Source organism: Parasteatoda tepidariorum, chromosome 5 (genome assembly GCF_043381705.1).
Source record: "Parasteatoda tepidariorum isolate YZ-2023 chromosome 5, CAS_Ptep_4.0, whole genome shotgun sequence".
Classification (NCBI taxonomy): Eukaryota; Metazoa; Arthropoda; class Arachnida; order Araneae; family Theridiidae; genus Parasteatoda; species Parasteatoda tepidariorum.
Genome location: NC_092208.1, coordinates 88096849 through 88119648, shown reverse-complemented (window position 1 = coordinate 88119648; position 22800 = coordinate 88096849). Strand labels below are relative to the sequence as shown.

General features: G+C 31.6%; 1 protein-coding gene across 1 annotated transcript; it reads right to left on the bottom strand.

The window, feature by feature from the left end:
* Positions 1-7012: 7012 nt before the first annotated feature.
* On the bottom strand, positions 7013-21408 carry LOC107445406 (uncharacterized). Its single transcript, XM_016059792.3, has 2 exons — positions 21299-21408; positions 7013-9678 (listed from the first exon to the last, which is right to left on the bottom strand). Exons 1-2 carry the CDS (start codon positions 21302-21304, stop codon positions 7759-7761), a joined length of 1926 nt encoding a protein of 641 aa, XP_015915278.2. The 5' UTR covers positions 21305-21408; the 3' UTR covers positions 7013-7758.
* Between the last annotated feature and the right edge of the window lie 1392 nt (positions 21409-22800).

Sequence of the window (22800 nt, the reverse complement as noted above, 5' to 3'; positions counted from 1 at the left end):
AAAAACTCACAGTAAACTGGTCGAACAGCAATTTCACAAACAAACTAAATGTAAAAAAAACATTTGAAGTAAAAGAAAACAACGCCCTCTATTAAAATGGGCAGTAGGAAAGTTGTAGTTGTAGTTCATTTAGGTCGCACTAGAGCTGCACAATGGGCTATTGGCGACGGTCTGGGAATATCCCTGAGGATGATCCGAAGACATGCCATCACAATTTTGATCCTCAACAGAGGGGATAAACTTTTTACTAATATCAGAATTGTAACAATTAGTACCTCACGCAATAAACCTAAATTTGACCGGACATTTATGAAATTTGATAATAGGAAATAACTATGGAAATGTAATCCCATTTAACTAAAATTTTAATTTTTTACTAAATGCAATAATCCTTTTTTCAATAACTTTTTTTTATCTTCTTTTGATTTTAAATAAGTATTATTAACGTTATATTCTCCAATAATCAACTTTTTAAAAAAGCATTTACACATAATGCAAAAATTATTTGATGCTTTTTCAACAACAGTAACTATAAATTTATCTTTAAGAATTTTAATATTTTTAGACAAATCATAATCAATAATAGTACCACTAGGATATGATAAAAAACTTGTATTAAATAAATTAAATTTAACTTTTTCAATTATTTTAGGTTAATTTAACTCTGAAAAACTCTCAACGGGTCAATGATATTTTCTGGAAATTTTTGCTATATCAAGATCTCTTTCAATGGATATAATAAAATCTTCATTTTTCATTTTAAATCTTGTCCTAAATTTTGAACCTTTACTTAAAATATTAATTAAAACTTGATTACCAACAATCTCTAAATTTCCCGTAATATGACCATAATCTTTATCAATATATTGAGAAAAATCCTTTTCATTTCAGTGGTGTAATACACATGGCCACTAAAGACGACGTCAGAATTGTGGTCGACAAAAGATCCTGCATAAAAGAGACCGGAGACGTGTTTCACGACTTGTCAATCAAAATAGGTTCCAAACTCTGCATGAATTGCTTCAGTAAGTGGTTGAAGGTTCATCCCAACCTGTTAGTGAGAGACCTCGGAGCTGCATGCAATGAACAGTTGGAGTCGAACACCTCGTTAGGAGGTCATTGCTCACACAGACACATAAAGCTGCGCGTCTTCAGTGGGCTAGAAGTCTCCGAACGTGAACTATTGCTGATTGGTGGAATGTAATTTGGTCTGTAGAATCACGTTTTTGCCTTTATTCAAACATCGCTCATCGTCGAATGAGTCAAAGACTATATGACGCATTTCATCCTGACAGTGTGCAAAGCCAGGTTCTAGTCGGAGATGGGTATGTCATGCGTTGGGGGGTGTTTTTCGCATCTGGGATTGGGCCCCTCCACTGAGGTGGCCACTAAAATGAACCAACGTGGTTATTTGAACAGTCTGAATGATCAGGTGTTGCCTTTCAGTCAAGTAATTCATGAAGAGTATGCTGTCGATGCTCCTATTTTTCAAGATGACAACAGCAAAGTTCATCGGACTGGGAGAATATGTGACTGGTTTCACTCAGACACTCAATTATATCTCGACTGACTTGTAAAATCACCTGACTTGAACCCCATTGAAAATTTTAGCGACATATTTTAACAACGGGTAATTCAGCGAAATCAGCATTCTCGCAATTTGGTGAATTTACGCAATTCAATACTCAGCGAGTGATTTAAACTGAATTCGACGTGCATGCCAAACCTAGCGGACTCACTTCCTAGCCAAATTCAGGTGGTTATCAAATCCAGAGGAGGTGTTACACGTTATTAAATGATGTTTTTTATGATTTCTCTAAGGGTGACTAATTTTTTGGTCTGGTGTGCTTATTTTTTTATTGGATCTTATTTATCTCTTTTCCTCACTTTTATTTTATGGCACTTATAAATATTTCTTTTTCTTTCAATTATAAGGCACACGTACGAAGCGGTAATTTACAATCTAGTGGCCTTTAACGACTTGTTCTCTTGATTTTTTTTCGCTCATGTTACTCTTACGAGGCGATGTGTGCACAGGCTTAATATTCTAGAAAGTTTTATTAATGTGATTTATGTTTAAATTATAACTCTTAATTTTACCATTTATAAGAGTTTTCTGTAATTCATAAATTCTAAGACGTCGCAATCCTAAAATAACTCAGTGAGTGGCAATACAATAGTACAATAATAGAATTAGGATTATTAAAAAACCCTCCTTTTTTGTTGTGATAAAAATTGTATTTTTTTATTGATAATAAGCAAGTTGTAAATATGTAAATATAAGTTATTTTATTAAATTGTTATTTGCTATCTTAAGAAGTTAACTATATATTACTCTGCATACGCCTACGCTTGAGAACCCGACAAATTTTGAAAATTGGTAACACAGCATTAAAAAAGTGTAAGATTAATTATGTTTTGAGTGTTATTGGCTATCGAAATGGGCTATAGGTGGCGTACAGCAGAATTCTTTACCGACTGCAACACTTAGCATGCTTTCACCAACAGCGTGTGGAGAGCCATAGGAGAAGGAAGTACGCCAGTTTCTCTCTTGATTTTCAAACAGATTAAAAAATTTTAAACTTAGGAAACTATACTAAACTGTAAACTGAATTGAACATAGTTCTAAAAAGAAAGGGTCATGTAAATTTCAATAAAATATTTGGGACAATAAAATGTTAAAATATATTAAGAAAAGGGAAAATATCGTAGTACATTCATAAGAGGAGGGGAGGGAAGAGACATGGAACCGGTCTTTTCCCCAGATGGCTATTAGAGCGTTGCTATTGAGAATCCCTGATTTAGAGATATTTGTGTAAAATAGCACCGTTTGATATTTTTTGGGTAGCATCATAACAAGCTTGCGGTGTCTTCCGAATTCATTTGTTGTTTGTTTCATTGAATGTTAGATTGAAAGAACGCGTTATATTGAAAACACTACAAGTATAATACTATTGGATGAGACGTTTCTTCAAGCTTAGGAGTAAAAATTAATCGGAAGCAGTAACCCGGAAGTATTACGACAAATTTTAATCGTTAGCTCCATCTGCGCTTAGCTTTACACGGTCAACCATCCATACAAGTAACTTCCCGCGAATTGGTGGCGATGCAGACATGCGAGAGATTCAGATACAATGAATCCAAGAAATCTCGAGTCGGTATTTCGCCATACAATCAGTAAGGTCTTAAATTGATAGCTGTCTGGGAAAAGACTCCTTAACTTAAATAGAATTCTCGCCAACAATGAGAATGCGTAAGGGCCGAGGGTTAGCGGTATGGGTCCTCGTTAAACTGTTATATCGTGAAGTGCTCGACTTTTCCCACAGGTCGTCGGGCAACCAAAGCAGGGGATCCATCACCTCTGCGACCAAATGGCGATGGCATGTCTTCGGATCACCATCAGGGATGTTTCCTAGACCGTCGCCAATAGCTCATTGTGCAGCTCTAGTGCAATGTAAATAAAGTACCACAAAAACCTCTCATTTTCCCAAGCATAATGTCGCAAACTATGCTATTTTTATCGTGTTCCGTTCTTTTATTTATTTTTAAAATATATAAATTATTTTTGGGATACCCGGTCGGTCAGACTTGTCTTGTCGTGAAGCATATTTTTATTTATTTATTTATTATTTTTTCATGACCGTCGTTCAACAGCCGACCCAATTTTGGGTTCACGACTATTAATGTTCAACTCAGTAGACTTATGATTTTGAACCCAATCTAGAAGACAAGGGAACTCATGGATCAAATATTGGACGAAATTTGTCTTTTCGGAAGACTTTTCTTATGGAATTAACTCGCATTTTCGTTAAATGGCGATTAAAACCACGAAACCCTTCCACGGTAAGCCTGACGGCAAGGGGACTCTAACCCATAATCCGTCTACCATGGAGGATGTTTTATGCCAGTACTCTGGTCGGGGAGAGTCGGGTGAGTAATTCGTATCGACCAGTCATCGCTCCGATGCGAACCTATTCGAGTTTACCCATTGGAAGGCGAACGCTTTATCCCCTGAGCCACCATAGCTCGCATGTATTATTTTTGTGTAGTGTGTTTTTAACTAATCAATGATGCCTGTTAATTAGTAATGCATGCCATACAATTTTCGAATTTTTTATAAATTTTTGCGATGCAAGAACTATTTCTAATATATTTTTTGAAAATTTAAAGAAGTCTCAAAGCGAACCAAATCAGTTTCCTAATTAGTGTTAAAATCACCCATAATTAAAATAGATTGGGAGAGTGTTGGATTAAGGCTTTGGAGCTGTCTTTTCATCACGTCATAATATAAAATGTCAAATCTGCTTTCCTTTGTCAAAATTTTTTGACTATGTGTTATTTTGATTGTTGTAAATAACTTTGATCGTTGTGCTCGATTTCGCGTGCAGGTAGTCGGGTTACTAAAGCAGGGGAGCCATCCCCTCTGTAGAGGATCAAAATGGCGATGGCATGTCTTCGGATCACCCTCAGGGATGTTTCCCAGACCGTCGCCAATAGCCCATTCATTGTGCAGCTCTAGTGCGACGTAAATGAACTACAACAACAACAACTTTGATCGTTGTAGAAACTTTTCTTTTATTTCCTTTAAAAAAAAAATTTAGCTGAAAAATTACTTATTTTTTCTTTCTTTTTTTTAAGGAAATAAAACAGTTGATGGTTTGCCGTGTAAAGCTGATGGTCAAAATTCGTCACTAGGGGTCAAAATTCCGATCAGTTCTTACGTCTAAGCTTGAAAAAACGCACCTTCAGATATCATTACAATTGGGTATAATATGAAAAAANGCTCATTTCTCTTAACTCTAGGGCTAATACAATAGATCGAAGAAAGAAGTCTCCTTTTCTCCCACCGAAACCAGTCTTAAAGAGGGACCCCGCACCCCTACTTGAAATAATCATACCTCGTTACCATAGTCCCCGCCACCCCTCCAGACGAATGGCGGACAGAGTACCTATCGTAGACAAAAAAAGACATTTTTTTTAGTATCAATATCGTAGACAAACAATATCGTTTTAATATACCCAATTGTTGTGTTTTCACCATAACACGTTCTTTCAATCTAACTTTCAACGAAACAAACAACAACAGAAAGCTTGCTATGATGCTTCCCAAAGAATAACAAACGGTGCTGTTTCACACAAGTATAGCCAAATAACGGCACTCAAAACATGGCTAACCTTACGCTTTATGCTTTGATATTAATTTTGTTCAATTTGTTTTAGACTCACTACCTGTTTTAATTTATAAATTACAGAAAACTCTGGTGAATGGTAAAATTTATGCGTAAATTTAAACCCAAATCACAATAATAAAACTTCCCAGAACATTAAGCCTGTTCACAGATCACCTCGTAAGCATAACGTGAGCGGAGGGATACACCGGAAGTTTTCTACATTCCGTCCGGTCTTAAAAAGCTTCTTATTATTTACATTTCAGTCAACCATCCATTCATATTAATCGATTAAAATTTTAATTATTCCGTAGTATAAAATAAGAGTCATATCAGTGTGTCTTAACAATTAAAAAGCATAATATTTTTAAGATAAAAACGTTTGAAGTTTCGCATACTTCTGTCTCAGGGACATCGTTAATGTTTGTCCTCCTTAGTATTGAGATATTGTAAAAATTTCCCTCTTAATATATACAAATTTCATCCTTCCTTCCCCTCTTAGAAATTGAATGCCATGCTTTGTCTTCTTTAATAGAATCAAATTATAACTGGTTTTTATCGCTATCGATAGAAAAAATATTTGAAATCCTCCTTTACTTTAAATAAATTATACTTAGTCTCTAATTCTTGAAATAAACCTCTGAACAGCATTTCTTTAGAAAATGTTTTGGCTAAAGAAATATTTCTTTTAAAAAAATATCGAAAGATTTAAAACTCTTTTTGCTTTATTGTGTCTCTGCATTTTTATATTTCAATATTTTGGCTTGACCTTTTCCAATTTTTTTTAATCATAACCAGCGTTGAAAAACCAACCCATTATTGTGACTACGATTATGTGTTCCACTCCGTAGCCTTGCAGTTTTGAACCCAACCCAGAGGGAGCTCCTAGATCAAGCATTATTGGTAGAAAGTAGATTTTTGATGGAACTAATCCACATTTGAGTAAGAGGAGAAAGAAAACCAAGAAAATCTCTCATGGTCAGCCCGTCACTAGGGGGATTTACCGCTGTGTATATTTTACGCCAGTTGCTGAGTTTTATGCATGCCGGAAGCAGAATTCGAATCAACATCATTGTGACATCATTCCCTCAAACGCTGTGTAGAACGTTTTGGAAGTAGCGAGTTCGAATCCCACTCTGATTGTATCTTCTTGCTGTCTTTCTCTGAATTATGCTAACTGTTCTCCTGCATGACAAAGGTTTTTAAGGCTTACTTATGTATTTGTGCATGTACCAATAAATAAACTCATTGGGATATCCGTCTCTTTGTCGATCACGGTTTTTTTTTAAAAAAAAATTTTTTTTTTTTTAAAACTGTGAAAATAGTTTGAGAAGCAAGTAAAAGTAATATATTTTATGATTTATGCATTAGTATATTATTATAATATATTACTTTGATTAATACATGATTTTAAGAAGCAAGTAAAAGTAATATAAATTTCTTTCCTGTTATTTTTTGTCAGTATGGATTGAGCTGCACAATGACCCTTTAAGCGCCACATTCGGTTTGCACCCTAAATTTACACATATATATTTTAAACACATAGCAACAAACAATGCAATAATTCTTAACTTTATTTTGGATCAGATAAGAATGCACATTTCTACAAGTGATTATTCAACATTAAATGACTTAATGTAATATTTACAGAAAATATGCAGAAACATTATTTGTATGACTTATTAATTATTTAATAATACCATTTATTTTTATGGAAAATATGAAAAAATTTATATATANTATATATATATATATATATATATATATATATATATATATATATATATATATATATATATATATATATATATATATATATATATATATATATATATATATATGTCTTTTTCTTCTTTTTTTTGAAAGACTTCCATCTTTTTGCTCATTTTATAAGACTCAGAGAAAATATGGGAAAAAGAAAACAAGAACGTCCGTCCCATTCGATTACTGTACACTTTTTAAAGCAGAAAATTTGAGTTGAAACGAATATTCGCAATTGAAGTGATTTTTAAAAACTGCAAGCGCAATCATAGGTTTATTATTTAATTTCTTTATTTCTATTGCCTCTATTGCCAACGTAAAAGTTCATTCACGGAAGCATCACCCACCATTTTCAATTGCTTGAAATTGTGAAACGTTTTAATTGATATTTTAATTAAATCGCTTTTCTGTGAATTCTGTTTCTCTGTCTCTCTCTTTGACTGAGAATATAAAAAAAGTCCTTTTTTTTAGTAGTTTTGTTGCAAAATTTGCAACCAGTGAAATGAAAACTTTAAAAATAATTATTTTTATTTCTTCGTTGTAAAGGGACATTCTCACTCGATGCGATTCTACACAACTCCAATTACCATCGACAGAGAATCGAATTGGTGAAAAGAATTCTCGCACAAAAAAATCAGGCTCTCCTTCTCTCTGGATAGCCACTGGAGGGGCGTGAATCGCATTTATTGAAAACGGTCCCCCAAAGAGAGACTCGTGCATTCAGTTTCTTCAATAAATGACTTCGGGTTATAAGGAGTTGACCAGCAATTTTAGCCTAACACCACAAAAGTCATGTTTTACTGTCCTTTGTATTCCTTGAAACATGGATTCAACTGACGTTTTCAACTTTTTGTCCATCCACGCTGTTTCCTAAAATGTTTTTCAATATATCGAGAGGAATATACACGACTTTGTAATCAGTCTCTTCTTCTGTTTCCGTATCCTGCTTCGAGGTCTCTTTAGTCGGATGCCCATTTGTTTCAGCAACCTTTGATCGCTGATCACTCGCTGGAAGATGACCGTAAGTTGGTAGATCGTGTTGATTTTTGGGCGTGTAGTTTGTATCTTTAGATGAAGTAGTATAGTATGTTTTTTCGTTTTCAGTCACAGCTTCCTGCTTGTCATCTACTGCCACTGAAGTGTAATCAATCTGATGCGGTTGTCGGTTTTCCTGTTGGGAATGGCTAAAAGAACCAGTTTGGCTTTGATACACAGACAAATCAGGTTGTCCAGCGTAATGATGAGTAGCCGGAATGCTTCCCACTGATCTTTGGTTCTCGTAACCACTGATCAGATCTCTTTGCCTTGGGTGTCCATCGAGATTAGGATTGGAGTTGACAACGTAAGAGTAATCGAACGAATGCTGTACTGGCACAGTTTCTTGCTTGGGTACTTCGGAACTCTTATAGTGTATCTGTGGGTTATTTGTCTCAGAACTGTAAGTTCCATCCTGTGATGCTTGGACAGAAGCAAAATTTCTTTCGTCATGGACGTGTCCCACATAATGTGGGCTGGCTTGAAAGGAATTAATCGGTTTTACAGCTTTTGGCTGCTGAGGGTGAATCACCAAAGATTGTTGTTGAATACTGGCAGGATTAGGCTGAGCTTCTTGAGGATTCCTGTGGTACGATTGATGATTGAATTGCACTGGTCTGTTAAAATGCAATTCAGAACCACCATTTTTGGTTGCAACGTGTCCACTTTGTGGCTGTAATATAATAGACTGATATTGAGGGTTATAGCTGATCTGTGACTGTTTTGTAGGATTTTCTGTTTGTTGAGAAACTGGATTGCGTGCTACGTGACCGTTTATTTTATTATAGTTATTTTGTCCGTCTGCAACAACGCGAGAGGAAACTTCTTGCGTGTTGGGAATGCTTCCCTGTAAGTGAATCCCTTGAAACGGATGCTTGGGGTCAGAACTTTCGGTATATTGCTGAGGGACAACAAACTGAACTTGGTTTTGGTTCTGCTGTCCTTGTTGTTGATTGTTATAAGTGTAAAGCGGTAAATTTTGAACAACTTGCGCACTATGCGAACCTGTTTGTTGTTGAGAAGCGGGAGCTTTATCTGGCACTTGTGCGTAAGAAATTCCTTGAACAATGTAACTCTCATGGTTTGGAAGCTTCTTGAGTGGACTCTCCTGATGGACAGAACCTTGTTGAGTGGGGATGTCTTTTTCCTGCTGTTTGGCGAGAACATTGCTGCCAATCTGAGAAGCGAAATTTAGAAAATTAACAACATGCTGTTTTGACGGAAAATGATGAGCGTTTAATACGAGATGTTGCTGACTAGGGTTATTTCTTTGGCGCTGGAGCTGAAATTGGGATGAGTGAATAACTTGAGTGTTGATAGGACTGCTTAAGTGAATGGTATCGGCGTTCCGTAAATGTTTTTGTGATGCACCAGTGTAAATGGTGGCGTCGGGCATCTTGCTCTGTGTATGAGATGGTGGTGTCAAAGAAAATTGGTACTGAGGAGAAGTGTCTTCGATGACCGTAGCATGAGATTTCAGAACTTGCTTCGACATGAGGGGAGTAGTGTCGCCTAAGTACTTGTAGTTAATGGGACCCGGCTTTTGCACCATTTGACCATCAGGCATGAGCACAATCGGGATGGACAGGTAAGGCATCTGTCTCGAAGCTGATGTTGTAAGAGGTGTCCTCACATTCCTAAATCCTTGATTTCGGAACGGAAATGGGAATTGTGCTGTTATCAGAGGAAATGATGCTACGAGAATCGCAAGAACCTAAAACAAAGATATGAATGTGTATAATTAAATATACAGTTTTGCAATAACAACAAAAATGATAATTTGGATACTGCGTTTCAAAAATGTTCTCTTTTTTTCAATACTTTTCAGAGAAGAGTAAACTATTTCAATATTGACTCTGATTATCAAATATTCATTGTAGCTTTTCAAAAGGAATAATAGCTTAACTCAAGAAAGGAGTAATAGCTTAGCTCATAATAGCTTAAACTTTTCGAAAGGAAAAGAAAACAGTTGATTTAACGCGTGGATAAATATCAGAAGCCCTCAGAAAGAACGAATTTAAAAATTAAATCAATAAAAAAGGGAATAGATAAAAATATAACGGTTCGCTGCCGTCTGCTGGGGAAACCAAAACAATTATTCTAACCAAGCTTAATTCTTACGAAATTCAACAGACGGTACTGGAAATAAACCATTACATTAAACTTTATGTGTTTATCATTGTATGTGAATCAAATAGTAAAACTTTTTAAAAGTACTATTTAATCCATCAAATCCGATGTTAATGATTAGAAGTTTCACATTCTGTGTTAACAATTCAGTTACACTTTTTTAAACAACTTATCAACTTAAACAACAACTCCGCTCTTTATGCAAACTTCATGTGTTTATTGTTCAACGTTAATTAAGTTACGGTAACTACTTTAATTAAATTCATTCTCTCCATCCATTATGTTCATAAGCTTTATGTGTTTATAGTTAAATGTAAAACACTGACAAAAATTACTTCCTACTAAATTTCTCATTACCCCACTTTGCAATTTGATGAAATATACTAGCCTAAATATTTTAAATTCTATTTTGTTAATACTAAAAATTCAACTGGTTGTACGAACTCAGGTTTTGAAACAATAATCGTCATTGAAACTTGAGTAAATACGTGATTTTTAGAAATTCAGATGATTATACGGTTAAGTGCACTGAGTCAGCGAATGATAAGAGTGATATTTAGATGTTTTTATGTGCTAATCGTTTCGTATCTAAAACATCAAAAGGTATTGATCTGAAACTGCTTTTCATTGTTGTCAGTGCACTCTTGTTCGGCAAAATAAAATAAAATAAATAAAAATTAAAATATCCTTAAATAACAAAAAATATTCGAAAATCTTTGGTAGTCACTAGTATAAAATTAATGAGGTGTTAATACGGTGTTTACCTACAAGAGAGTGTTAAAAAATTACGTAAGCATCTAAGAGGGAGAAATGGGTTGAGGTTTGCTTAATTCTGCTAATAAAGAAGTGTATGAGAAATCCTTAAGCAAGACTCTAAAATCCGTTAACATTTAATATTTTTTAGATAAACAAATATATGAAATAAATGTAAAAAAAATATTTTTTGAAAATTTTACAGTATTAAATATTTTAATTTTGGTATAAGAGTTATATTTTAAAATTTTTTTTATTTTACAACCATCATTGAACAGCCGACAAAATTATGGGTTTATGACTACTAATGTTCAACTCCGTAGCCTTGTCATTTTGAACCAATCCAGAAGACAAGGAATCTCCTGGATCAGTTGGATTTGTTTTGGGAACATGTGGCACTTTGAGATTCTACAGATTTACCGTGCATCAGTCACCATTTACTACACGGGCAGTCTTCGGCCGGCAAGGGACGAACCCACGACCTCTTGGACATGGGCCCAGTGCCCTACCAAGCAGGCTGTCCTGGCCCAAGAGTTATAATTGAAGAAATAAAAAGTTGAACAAAAAACTCTTCCAAGACTTTCATAATCTTATAAAACAAATTCTTAAATTTTGTATTACGCAAAGTTACATCCTTTATTTGAATTGAATCCCAAAAAATTCTTGAAAATAATAATACTATAGTAGAGTTAAACTAAAAGCGAAGAATGCCGCCTCTTATTTTCGTATTCATGGGAGAGGCGTTGCAATTGGCTTTTTATTTATTTATATATTTATTTTTGTGACATGGGGGAGTCCTCAAGTACCAAAAACATGATTACGTAATATTTGTGCAGCCTTTAAATTACTTATTTATCGCTTTTTCAACGGTATTAAACAACATTATTTATTTATCTTTCCTTTTAACTACTTACTATTCGCAGTTTATCTTTGAATTTTAGTAACTATTGAAAAAAAGTATTGTTTTTTTTAATTATGTTATAAAATTATCACATGATTATTATTTTTAAAGCACCATTTTACTATGAAGATGATTAGTTACCATTTCAAAGCTTTAAAATTAATTATTATTTTTTTAAGTAGATATATTTGTTATAAATTTCACTTAAAACTGTGCTGAGCCAACATATGCATTCGAATAATGAACGCGAAATAAATATTTAGCATTGACTTTAATTTTCTCACTGTTGGTAAGTATTGAATTTGGTAAAAAATATTTAACAAGTTTTTATAGAAACCAAAAAGTTACGGAAAACGAAAAAGAGAAAAAGAAGAGAAAAAAGAAAGGAAATAAAGAAAAAAGGAATAGAACAAAGAAAAAGAAAAAAGAAGGAAAAAAGAGAAAGAGTTTAAAAAAAAGTGAAAAAAAGAAAAAGAAGAGAAAAAAGAAAGGAAATAAAGAAAAAGGGAATAGAAAAAGAAAAAGAAAAAAAGAAGGAAAAAAGAGAAAGAGTTTAAAAAAAGTGAAAAGAGGAAAAAGAAGAGAAAAAGAAAAGAAATAAGTCTCTGAATGAAAATGTAGAAGTAATTTGTGGAACAAAATCGTTGTTAATAGAGTAAACCAGCGGTTCCTGACTTTTTCGGGCTATGGAACCATTAAATAATCAACCTTCTTTTGATGGAACCCAGACTTAATAAATAAAATTAATTAGTAACTGTGAATATTCTAACTGAAACAAAAGACTACAAATTAATTTGAATGTGAGGAATCGATTTTTTATAGCAGTTTTAGAATTAGGTTAAAAGTCTCGTCGTTAAATTCACAGATCTGAAGCGGCTTCCAGTTATGAAATTGGATTATGCATAAACTGAAATTGGATAAAATAAGCTGATTTATGGTTTTTGAAGAAAGAAACTGATATTAACCACGAGAACGGTTATTAGTGATAAACAACTCTCAAATACTAAAATTAAGTTATTTTGAATTGAAAAACTAGATGAAAAATAATTATGCACTATTTGTAGTAGTATCTTTTAAGTAATTTATTTAATACATTACTGTCGTAAAAAAATATGTTGTTTTTTTAAAAATTTCGCTATGATTTATCATTGCATTTTGCATAAATAATTTCATAAGAATGACCAATACATTAAATAAATTGTGGATCATAGGTTGGTAACAAATAAAAAATCTGGTTTCAGAAAATCAAACATGGTTAGAAAAAAAAAGCCTAACTCTTGGAACCCCTGTCAAATTTCTAGGGAACCCTACTGTTTCATTGAACACCTTTTGGCAATAAATCATTTTAATACTTTAATCATTTTAATACTGAATACTTTTTAATTCAAAGGTCACAATCTGTTTATAGTAAAAAAATAACTTCGAAGAAATCGTGAAGAACCCCCCACCCACGACAACGATACAATTGAAATATAATTCAGAAAAAAAAATAATTTCCGTAAATAAAAACGATAATAATGCAATTAAAGAAACAATTCAGAATAAAAAAATATTATTGAAAAGAAAAACAGTCTTATAAGACTAGCTAAAAGTGGCTTAACATTTTCTAAGTCAGCTGTTCCTAAACCGTTAGGCTTCACGGAAGGGTCGTAGGGGTCCTTAAGATTCGAACTTTTTTAAAATTAGTAAAATATTTTGTCTCGATATCGAAGCCTAGCGGTTTTAATGCTTCTGTAGCAACTAGATTAATATAGTATTGTGGCGTAATTAACACCTTCGCCGCTCGGGCATGAGTTACGATAAAAATATTTTTTTCTTTGTTACGCATGTTTTTATTTTACCTTATATGAAATAATAACCCTTAACTAAACTTTCTCTCTATATTAGAAAAATTAAAATGGCAAACGTTGTTTTAGTTATTCACTTCAACGTCCCATGTTGTTTCGTTGCGCGAAATCTTTTAGGCCTAATAGGGCTTAAAATTATGAAGGTGAGTGTGGGAAAATGCACAGGGAGCACGCTGGAATAAAAGAAAAGTAAATACTCGATAATTAGTTTGAGAATTATTAACTGTTAAATTTGACGTAAAAAATACCATGCGGACCTCTTTGCAGGCCACGGGAATGGGAGTTGAAATTAGGTATACAGAAAATGTCATTTTTCTTTATGAACATTACAGAGTTTTTTCTTGTTCTTCGAAATTCCAATTTTTTTTAAAAAAGTTACTTTTAAGTGTTTTATTTGCTTATCGCTACATTTTGTTTTGCTGAGAAAAATCTATAAGACTGTGAGATTCTACTATTAATTCGAGGTAGAGTTATCAACTGCTAAACTTGGAAGTAGAAAAACTTTCTTTGCCGATCTACTTAAATCAACTGAACTGCGCCCGCTGAAATGCAAATACTGAGTTGAATGATAAAATATTGAAAAGGCTCCTTTTCATCGCAATTATGATTTTCATTATCTAAAATTAATGATTTTATTTTATACTAGCCGCCTAAGGCGGCCAGCTGTCCGCCACGCTGAAGGTTTTCACAAATAAAGTTTTTTAAAACGTAGCAGGAAATCTGAAGATTAGTGGACAATTAAAGTGTTCCTGTCCTGCAATTTTGTCTTCATATCCAGTTCTGCTGCAGATGTGTTATAGCTCTTGAGGATGTTTGAAATTATATAGCTACAACGCTTAAGAAAAAAAAAACTAAAATGCTAAATACATGAAAAGAACACGAAAACGAATAAATTTTTTATGGTATCAATTTCTATTTCTATATAATTTTTTATGGTATCAAATTCTATTTCTATATCTGTTACGTCAAGCACTCAGGTATTATAATTTGATCTAGTTGTGCTTGTATAATTTTGATCTAGTTGCGCTTTCTACGTCATTTTGTTAACATCGTTTGGTTTGTTATTTAACATCGTTTGGTTTGTTATTTCTAAGTTAACTTTCAAAAAATTGGCTGGCATCAGCATTTTTATTCTTTAAGTTGTTTATTTTTTCTTTTGGAATTCGTTCCTTTTTAGCGAAATGTTTTTCAACCTAATCGAATTCTTTGCCGACTGTTCTCTGTATATATAAAGAAAATAAAGTAAATATTTTTAAAGTGTTGTGAAAAGAATTTTTAGTTGTACAAAGTACTACAATATCGCTATAAAAATTATCGTCTTCGCTTAAGAAAAAAAAAAAAGAGCGTGGAAAGAAGAAGAAAAACTTATTATAACAATTATGAACAGCGACAAATATATCAAAGCGAAGCGTTCTATTTACGTATCGAATATGTTGCCACATTTTTAATACAAAAGTTAAACTTTTCTCCACTTTAATAAATGTAAACTAATGCGAACTTTACAATTAAATTATTAATTCCTTCGTATATTATTGGTTTAAGTTGTCGAAAATTAATATTTCAATTGTGAGGTTCGCATTAGCATACATTTATAAGAGTGGGGAAAAGTATATGCATTTTTTAATAGTTTTTTGAATATGGCTCTTTGAAGACGAAAAAGCAGACGAAAAGCATAGACTTACAAAATGACTGATAACTAAATAACTAATCAAAATTTTTGAAAAAGAAAAAAAATACTTCTTCATTATGTCAAAACACAATTATGGGCCGAGTTTCGTGCCCGGGCGAGGCTTCTGGGGCGATATATTGTGATTACAGACACACACACACACACACAGCCGCTTTTATTATTATGTATATAGATTATAACCATCGTTGCGCAGCGGACCCAACTTTTTGGGTTTACGAGTGCTAATGTTCACCTCCGTAGCCTTGTAATTTTGTACCCTATTCAGAAGACAAGGGAACGCCTAGTCAAGCAGTGAGATAAATCTTGCCTCCTTGGAGCAAATTTTTGATGGAACTAATTCGCATTTGCGTTACACGAAGAGGAAAACTATGAAAACTTCTACAGTTAGCCTGACGGCAAGGGTACTCTAACTCATGATCCGTCTACCACTTAGGATATTTTACGTCAGCTTTGTGGTCGGTGTGAGCCGAGTGCGAAATTCGTATCGACCAGCCATTGCTGGGGTTCGAGCCCGGTTCACCTCATTGGAAGGTGGGCGTTGTATATACCCTGAGGCATCACGACTCTACGTTATTATATTAAGCAAAATTCGTTTTTAGTAATTCATCCCATCATCAGAATAAAGTTAAACTGTATTCAATATCATCATATGCTATTGCTTGACGACAGATGAACATTCATAACTTATCTAAATGAACTAGTGCCTACAGAACTTTAAGGGCTATAAAAAACTTCACTTCACAGTATCTATATTAAAGCTTCCAACTACTGAGGCAGTTTTAATAGGGTACTTGCAAGAAGAAGAAGGAGATCACGGATACTCAAACATGTGATCTATGTCGTCAGCGCAAGCTGATAGTTAATAAGCAAAATGGAGTGTTAAAGCTGAACTAAATTTCTCCACATAAGTTAGAATGTTAATTGACGTGAAGTTAATTAAATACAGCTCCGTATCGCGCATCGTATTTGTTGAATTATAAATATTCTCATCGACATCTTTTACTTAACTTAGATTTATTATTTGTAATCGAGGATGCATTTTTTTGTGTATCTGGCAACTGTGATACATTATTAGTTTGTTCATGTTCTACATTACTTCTTTCCTGTATTTGTGTTAAGTGAGAAATATAAAGTGAAAAAATTGAAATCTTTGGGAAAAAATATAGAATGTGTCACTTGAGAGAATTGATACTCGACGGGCATGAATTACTCGAAATAGAATGGAAAGAACAGTTGCTAACGTAAACAAATACCACCTTTCAACAACCAATCAGGATCGAGATACCCACACTGCGTCACTTACAGGTATCAAATATATCAACAAATTATACAGTATACCTATATTAGTATATTTGGTACCTATTAAAACTGGACTAATTACCTTAATACTAATTAATACTAGTAGTGTCTATTACCAAACTTAATTATCATTGGCGTTATTAACAGTAAGGCGATTTTTCATGTTTCTTCAAAACGGACAAGGACCAGTTATCCAGTGATTTTGCTTTTAAAATAGCTTATTTTATCCTTTTAATTAGTACTTATTACGATTTAATTGGTACTTTATAGTATCATTGGCTTCAAAAATGGTACATAGCGCGTTTGTTTACTTTTATTCTAAATGAATTGGCATCGTTCTTCGATAACTTTGTTTTTTAGCTCAAAGCTTATGTTTCTTATTTCAATTACTATTTATTACCAAATTTAATTAAGTATCACTGACTCCAATAATTGCGCTGACACTTTTTACGATTCTCATGAAAGAATTTGTACAATTTCTTTAGTAATTTTGCCACTTATTGCATTTTTTTCCCCTTCATTGATACCCATTACCAAAATTCATTGTCAATCATCATTGTCATCAATAATAGCATCGCGAATTCAAAACTTTTCGTAATTACATCGGTAAAATTTCTCGATTAATTTTGCCTTTTAGTACGTAGTTTTTTTAATATCAATTAATACATATTACCAAAATTAAACAAGCATCATTTTTGGCAATGTATGAATCGCAATAAATTTTTTCCGTGAACGAATCATTATTACTTTAAATTTTATTTGGCGGCTTATCAGTACGTAACTTATTTTTTCAATTTCAGTTGCCATTGGCTTTAAATTACTTAAATTCACAGAAGAGCATTTTAAAAGGGTAACTAGAAACAAAATATATACAGGGTCATTGACAAATTCAGAAATATTAATGTATTGACTTAGTTTGAGTATGATCATTGAATTGGGCACTTGCACTTTGAAAAGAAGAAGATCAAATATACCCACACACGTGACCCATGATGTCAGCACCTGCTGATCGGTAAAAAAAAAATGGCGTGTCAAAGTTGAGGTAAGTTTTTCCTCATAAGTTAGAATGTTAATTAATGTGAAGTTTATTAAATACAACGCCGTATCGCATTTTGAATTTGTTTAAATATAATTCTTTCTTAGATTTATTATTTGTTTATATATTTTATTGTAACACGTAATATATTTTTGTTTTGTGTATTTGGCAACTTCGATGGATAATTAGTTAGTTCATGTTCTACATGTCTTCGTGCCTGTCTTTGTGTTAAGTAAGAAATATATAGTGTATAGAATGTATCACTTAAGAGAATTGATACTTGATGGGGTAAGTTAACTCGAAAAAGAATGGAAAGAACAGTTGCTAACGTAAACAAAGCCACGTTTTAACAACCAATAAGGCTCGAGATACCCATACTACGTCACTTGCAGCTAATCTATTACGTTGGTCATTTATTTAATTTGACATAATGAATAAAAAATAATTTAACATTAAAGTACGTGCAGTAAATTGCTTTTTTTTAACGATAGCTAAAAGATAGAAAACAACACTAATGTTATCGTTAAAATAAAATACATTTTTTCCTTCGCTTATCTCGCTCGTAGTAGAATGTTCGACATTGATCTCGTGCTTCGAACTACCAGCATGCTAAGTTTATATATATATNATTGCTTTTTTTTAACGATAGCTAAAAGATAGAAAACAACACTAATGTTATCGTTAAAATAAAATAAAAATCTTATTTAATTTAATTTTTATGAATGGCAATTACCAATCAGAAAACTCCATTTTTTCCTTCGCTTATCTCGCTCGTAGTAGAATGTTCGAGATTGATTTCAATTTAAAAAATCAGATAGATACAATTAAGCACTAAACAATAAAAAAACAATAATAGAAGGAATCGCGGTTTAAACTATTAATTCAATAAAAGAAACTAACATAATATTAATAATTTATTTTTCGATATCTAATATATCAAGTTGATACAATCAAACAATAAACACAATAGTTGATGGAATCTAAAGACAGATTTTAAATAGATCAATTTTTGAACTTAAACGTTATGGAAACTCTCATTGCTTTTAAACTATTAGTCCTACTAACTTAATTTTAGGCTTATTTAATTTACCATAAAACAATGCATATGATCAAATACATCGCTTATAAATATCTAGCAATATCAGACTCTTGGATTAGCATAAGTATAAAATTATAATTCCTATGCATTAAACTTTTGCAACTTTCGAACTATTAAAGCCCAATCAACTTTTTAAGGTGAAAACGTAAAAGAAAGAAAGAAGCATATGAATTTATACCTCATTTGTCTAGATAATTGCTCCTGACTCGCAAATAAGTATAAATCAAAACTTTTACTTTAATACTACATGCTTGCAAAATTCCTTATAACTTTTAAGCTATAAACTTGGTTTTAGAGTCTTTCCTGTACTGTTATTATCACGTTTTTTATTTAGTCTGATTTCTAAATTGAAAGTTTTTCTGTTATTATTTTTATTATTATTATTATAAGAATAATATAATTCTGCGAAGAATAATATAGATATTCTAATAAAATTCCGATTTAAATAAAGTTATTTAAATCGGTGTCTGACCATATTAACGTTTTTACAATTGTCATTTTTGATGCAAATTACATTAATATACTATTATGAATTACTGTTAAAGAAATTCGTCAAATGATTTAGAACTTAACTTTCAACTTCATGTACTAAGTGATAAATGCAAACATTGTATTTAAAATACATCCGTCCGTTTGGTAAGCAAAAAAATATAATAATAAAAAAATATCTTAACAGTATCATAAAGGGAACATTTGGGACGTGGGAAGGGGAGAAGCAAGTGTTCTTTTTAGAGCATATAAAAATACAATATTATAATTGAATAATTGAATCAACTATAATATTATAATTGAATAATTTCCTTTGTTTTTTGCCAAGAAACAATTATTGCAAAGCAATCATTGGGGTTGGTAAGTGTTAGCTACTTTAGTTTAAGTGTAATTTTATATGAGAATTTCAAAATTTTGAATGTTTTCCTAGTAATAAAATTTCTAAAAATTCAAAATTTTTATTTCGCAAGAACAGAATTATTTGAACGTTTTTTCAAAAATTCGAAAATTATTAAATTAATTTACAAATAATAATAATTTTAAATAATTAAAAAAAATTGCATTTGCTTCAAATTATCGTTAAGTTTTACAATTGTGTGCTATTCTTTTTTAAAATTAACTCGAGGAACGTTAAAATATTACGTAAGCATGGTTTTGGCAATTTTGTATATCCCCTCTCCCTTCGTCGGCTAATTGAAAAAAAAAAACTTCCTTTGCTTACGCAAGAAATCCCAGTCCTTGTTTTTTGCTTTTACCTTGACTTTTTTTTCAGTAGTCTAATTTTAGCTAAAATTTAAAAGAAAGATGTCACTTAGCACAAAACAAAATTTACTTTTTAATTCTTTATCTAACATTTTGAGTAGAAACTTCTTTAGGAATTTTTTGTGTTTACCTTCTGTGGTCGAAACAATTGACATTTTAAACTCTTTCCTGGCATTTTTTCCAACTCTGTCTTTCCCTGAATTTATTTCCATTTTTGAATTATTTTTTTTTATGTGTAATTCTTCTGTTTTTCTATTTTTTTACAATAATGAAAATAAAGGAATTTTAGTGTCGTATGTTAAGCATTATTCAAACTTCTCCTTTTCCTGGTCAGCAGGAATAAGTAATTAACCAAACATTTGTAAGGCACTTTGAATAGTTCAGAAATATAATACACAACAACTGATATTAGCACTAAATGGTGATAAGAGGATCATCATAATAATGTCTGCTTAATCACTCAAAGTAATGTTTAATTTATTCGCCTAAAAGAGCACTAATATCTTAGTGCGGGGAAATCAGACCGTTAGATAAAAAGTTTTTTCTTTTCTTATATATACCTCTTATATGAACTTAATACTTGTCTTGACAACTTAAAAAAATATATATTAATCAAATGAACAACATGGTTAATTTTTCTGGGTCCACAATTTATTACTTTATTTCAGAGAATTAATAAATATCGGATAAATATAGCCAAAATTTAAAACTCAAAAGCAGAATAAAGATTAAAAACTATTCCTTACGGATGTTTCATTATTATTTTTTTATAGAAATAGACCAAAAAAAATGTAAAGTTGAAATAAAGTGAGATCCAAGAAATTTTCTACCAAGCACACAAAATTTTTATACTTTAAACTCTTTTATTACTGTTGCTTTAATTCAAATTTCTAAGTTAAAAAATTTTTACTGCCCTAAATCTCAATATTCTTAGTATAATTTATTTATCATAATTTCTCATTCGTTAAAATTTTTTTAAAAGTTGTTTTAACTCACATTACAGTTGTTTTAATTCAAATTTGTCCAACTCCAATATGTGTATGAAAAAAGGTTTTTTATTTTTTTTTTTTCATTTTTATTTTATTGATTTATTTATTTATGTATTAATATTTTTTACCTATTAGAGAACTATGCAAGTAAAGCAAATTTTTCAGTTCCAAAAACCAATTTCCTAATTATTATATTTTTTATTCATTTATAATCTTCCTTATATGTAACATATAATCGGTGATTTACATGTTTTAGATATTTTTCCTTAAAATGAAAAACTATCAAGGTCTATTTTCAAGCAAAATTTTTAACTGAATTTAAAAAAAAATTAAACTAACCTGCATTTTCAGGAATCGGTGAGATTCAAATGTTGTGGTGCATATAAGTTACTTGATTCAATGTGATTCAATAGATTACTGTTGTGCTCGAATGTCCCTGACCTTCGAATAAGCGGTTACGGTCAAGGTCCTCTTCTTAAATAGCATGGGTTTGTCGTAAGTTGGTTGAAAACCAATAAGATTACTTTTTCCCACTGACCCTTATTTTAATAACTTAGCCCTTTCCTTCCAAAAGTTTTGTTTTCTACCCTGAAGCGACCAATTCCTCTGCAGCTCTCTTGAATGGATCGTTCTATATCTGATAATGCCTTTCTTTCTTCTGAAAGTACTTTCTATTTACTTTTAACATCGCTAATACTGCTCCACAGATTGTTCACCTTTTGTTCGAACAAAGCTCTATAAACAATCAAACGAAAATATAAAGTTTCAACAAATTTATGACACTTACAATAGTGCTATTCATAAGATAGTCCACCTTTTGTTGGAAACAAGTATTAATAAAAATGAAAATTTTGAGATATTTTTAAAAATTTCAATAAAAAAAATTACATTTTTGGCAAATGCTGCCCATAGGATTGTTCACCATGAGTTGGAAACAAGTACTAATAACAATTATTCTCCCAAAAAATTCACAATTTTAAGATATTTTTAAAAATTTCAAAACAAACTACATTTTTGGCTAATGCTACCCATGGGATTGTTCACTTTTTGTTGTAAACAAGTAATAATAAAAAAATTATTCTCGAATGAAAAAAATTTTTTAAGATATTTTAAAAAATTTCAACAAAAAAAATTTTCATTTTTGGCTAATGCTAATCAAGGGATTGTTCACCTTTTGTTAGAAACAAGTACTAATAACAATTATTCTCCAAAAAAATACAAATTTTTAAATATTTTTAAAAATTTCAATAAAAACAAATTACAATTTTGGCAAATGCTGTCCATAGGATTGCATTGTTCACCATTTGTTGGAAACAAGTACTAATAACAATTAATCTCCAAAAAAAAAAAAAAAAAAAAAAAAAAAAAAAAAAAAAAAAAAANAAAAAAAAAAAAAAATTAAGATATTTTTGAAAATGTCAATAAAAAAATTACATTTCTGGCTAATGCTTCCCAAGGGATTGTCCACCTTTTGTTGTAAACAAGTATTAATAACAATTATTCCAACAAAAAAAAATTATAATGTTTTCAAAAATTTCAAATAAAGAAAATTACATTTTGGGCTAATACTACCCACGGAATTGTTCACTTTTTGTTGGAAACAAGTATCAATAACAATTATTCTCCAATAAAAATACAAAATTGAAAGATATTTCTAAAAATTTCAACAAAAAATAAAAAAACTTTTTTTTTTGGCTAATGCTACTTACGGGATTGTTCACCTTTTGTTGGAAACAAGCATTAATAACAATTATTCTCTAATAAAAATACAAAATTTTAAGATATTTTTAAAAATTTCAACAAGAAAAAAAAAACAATTTTGGCTAATGCTATCCATGGAA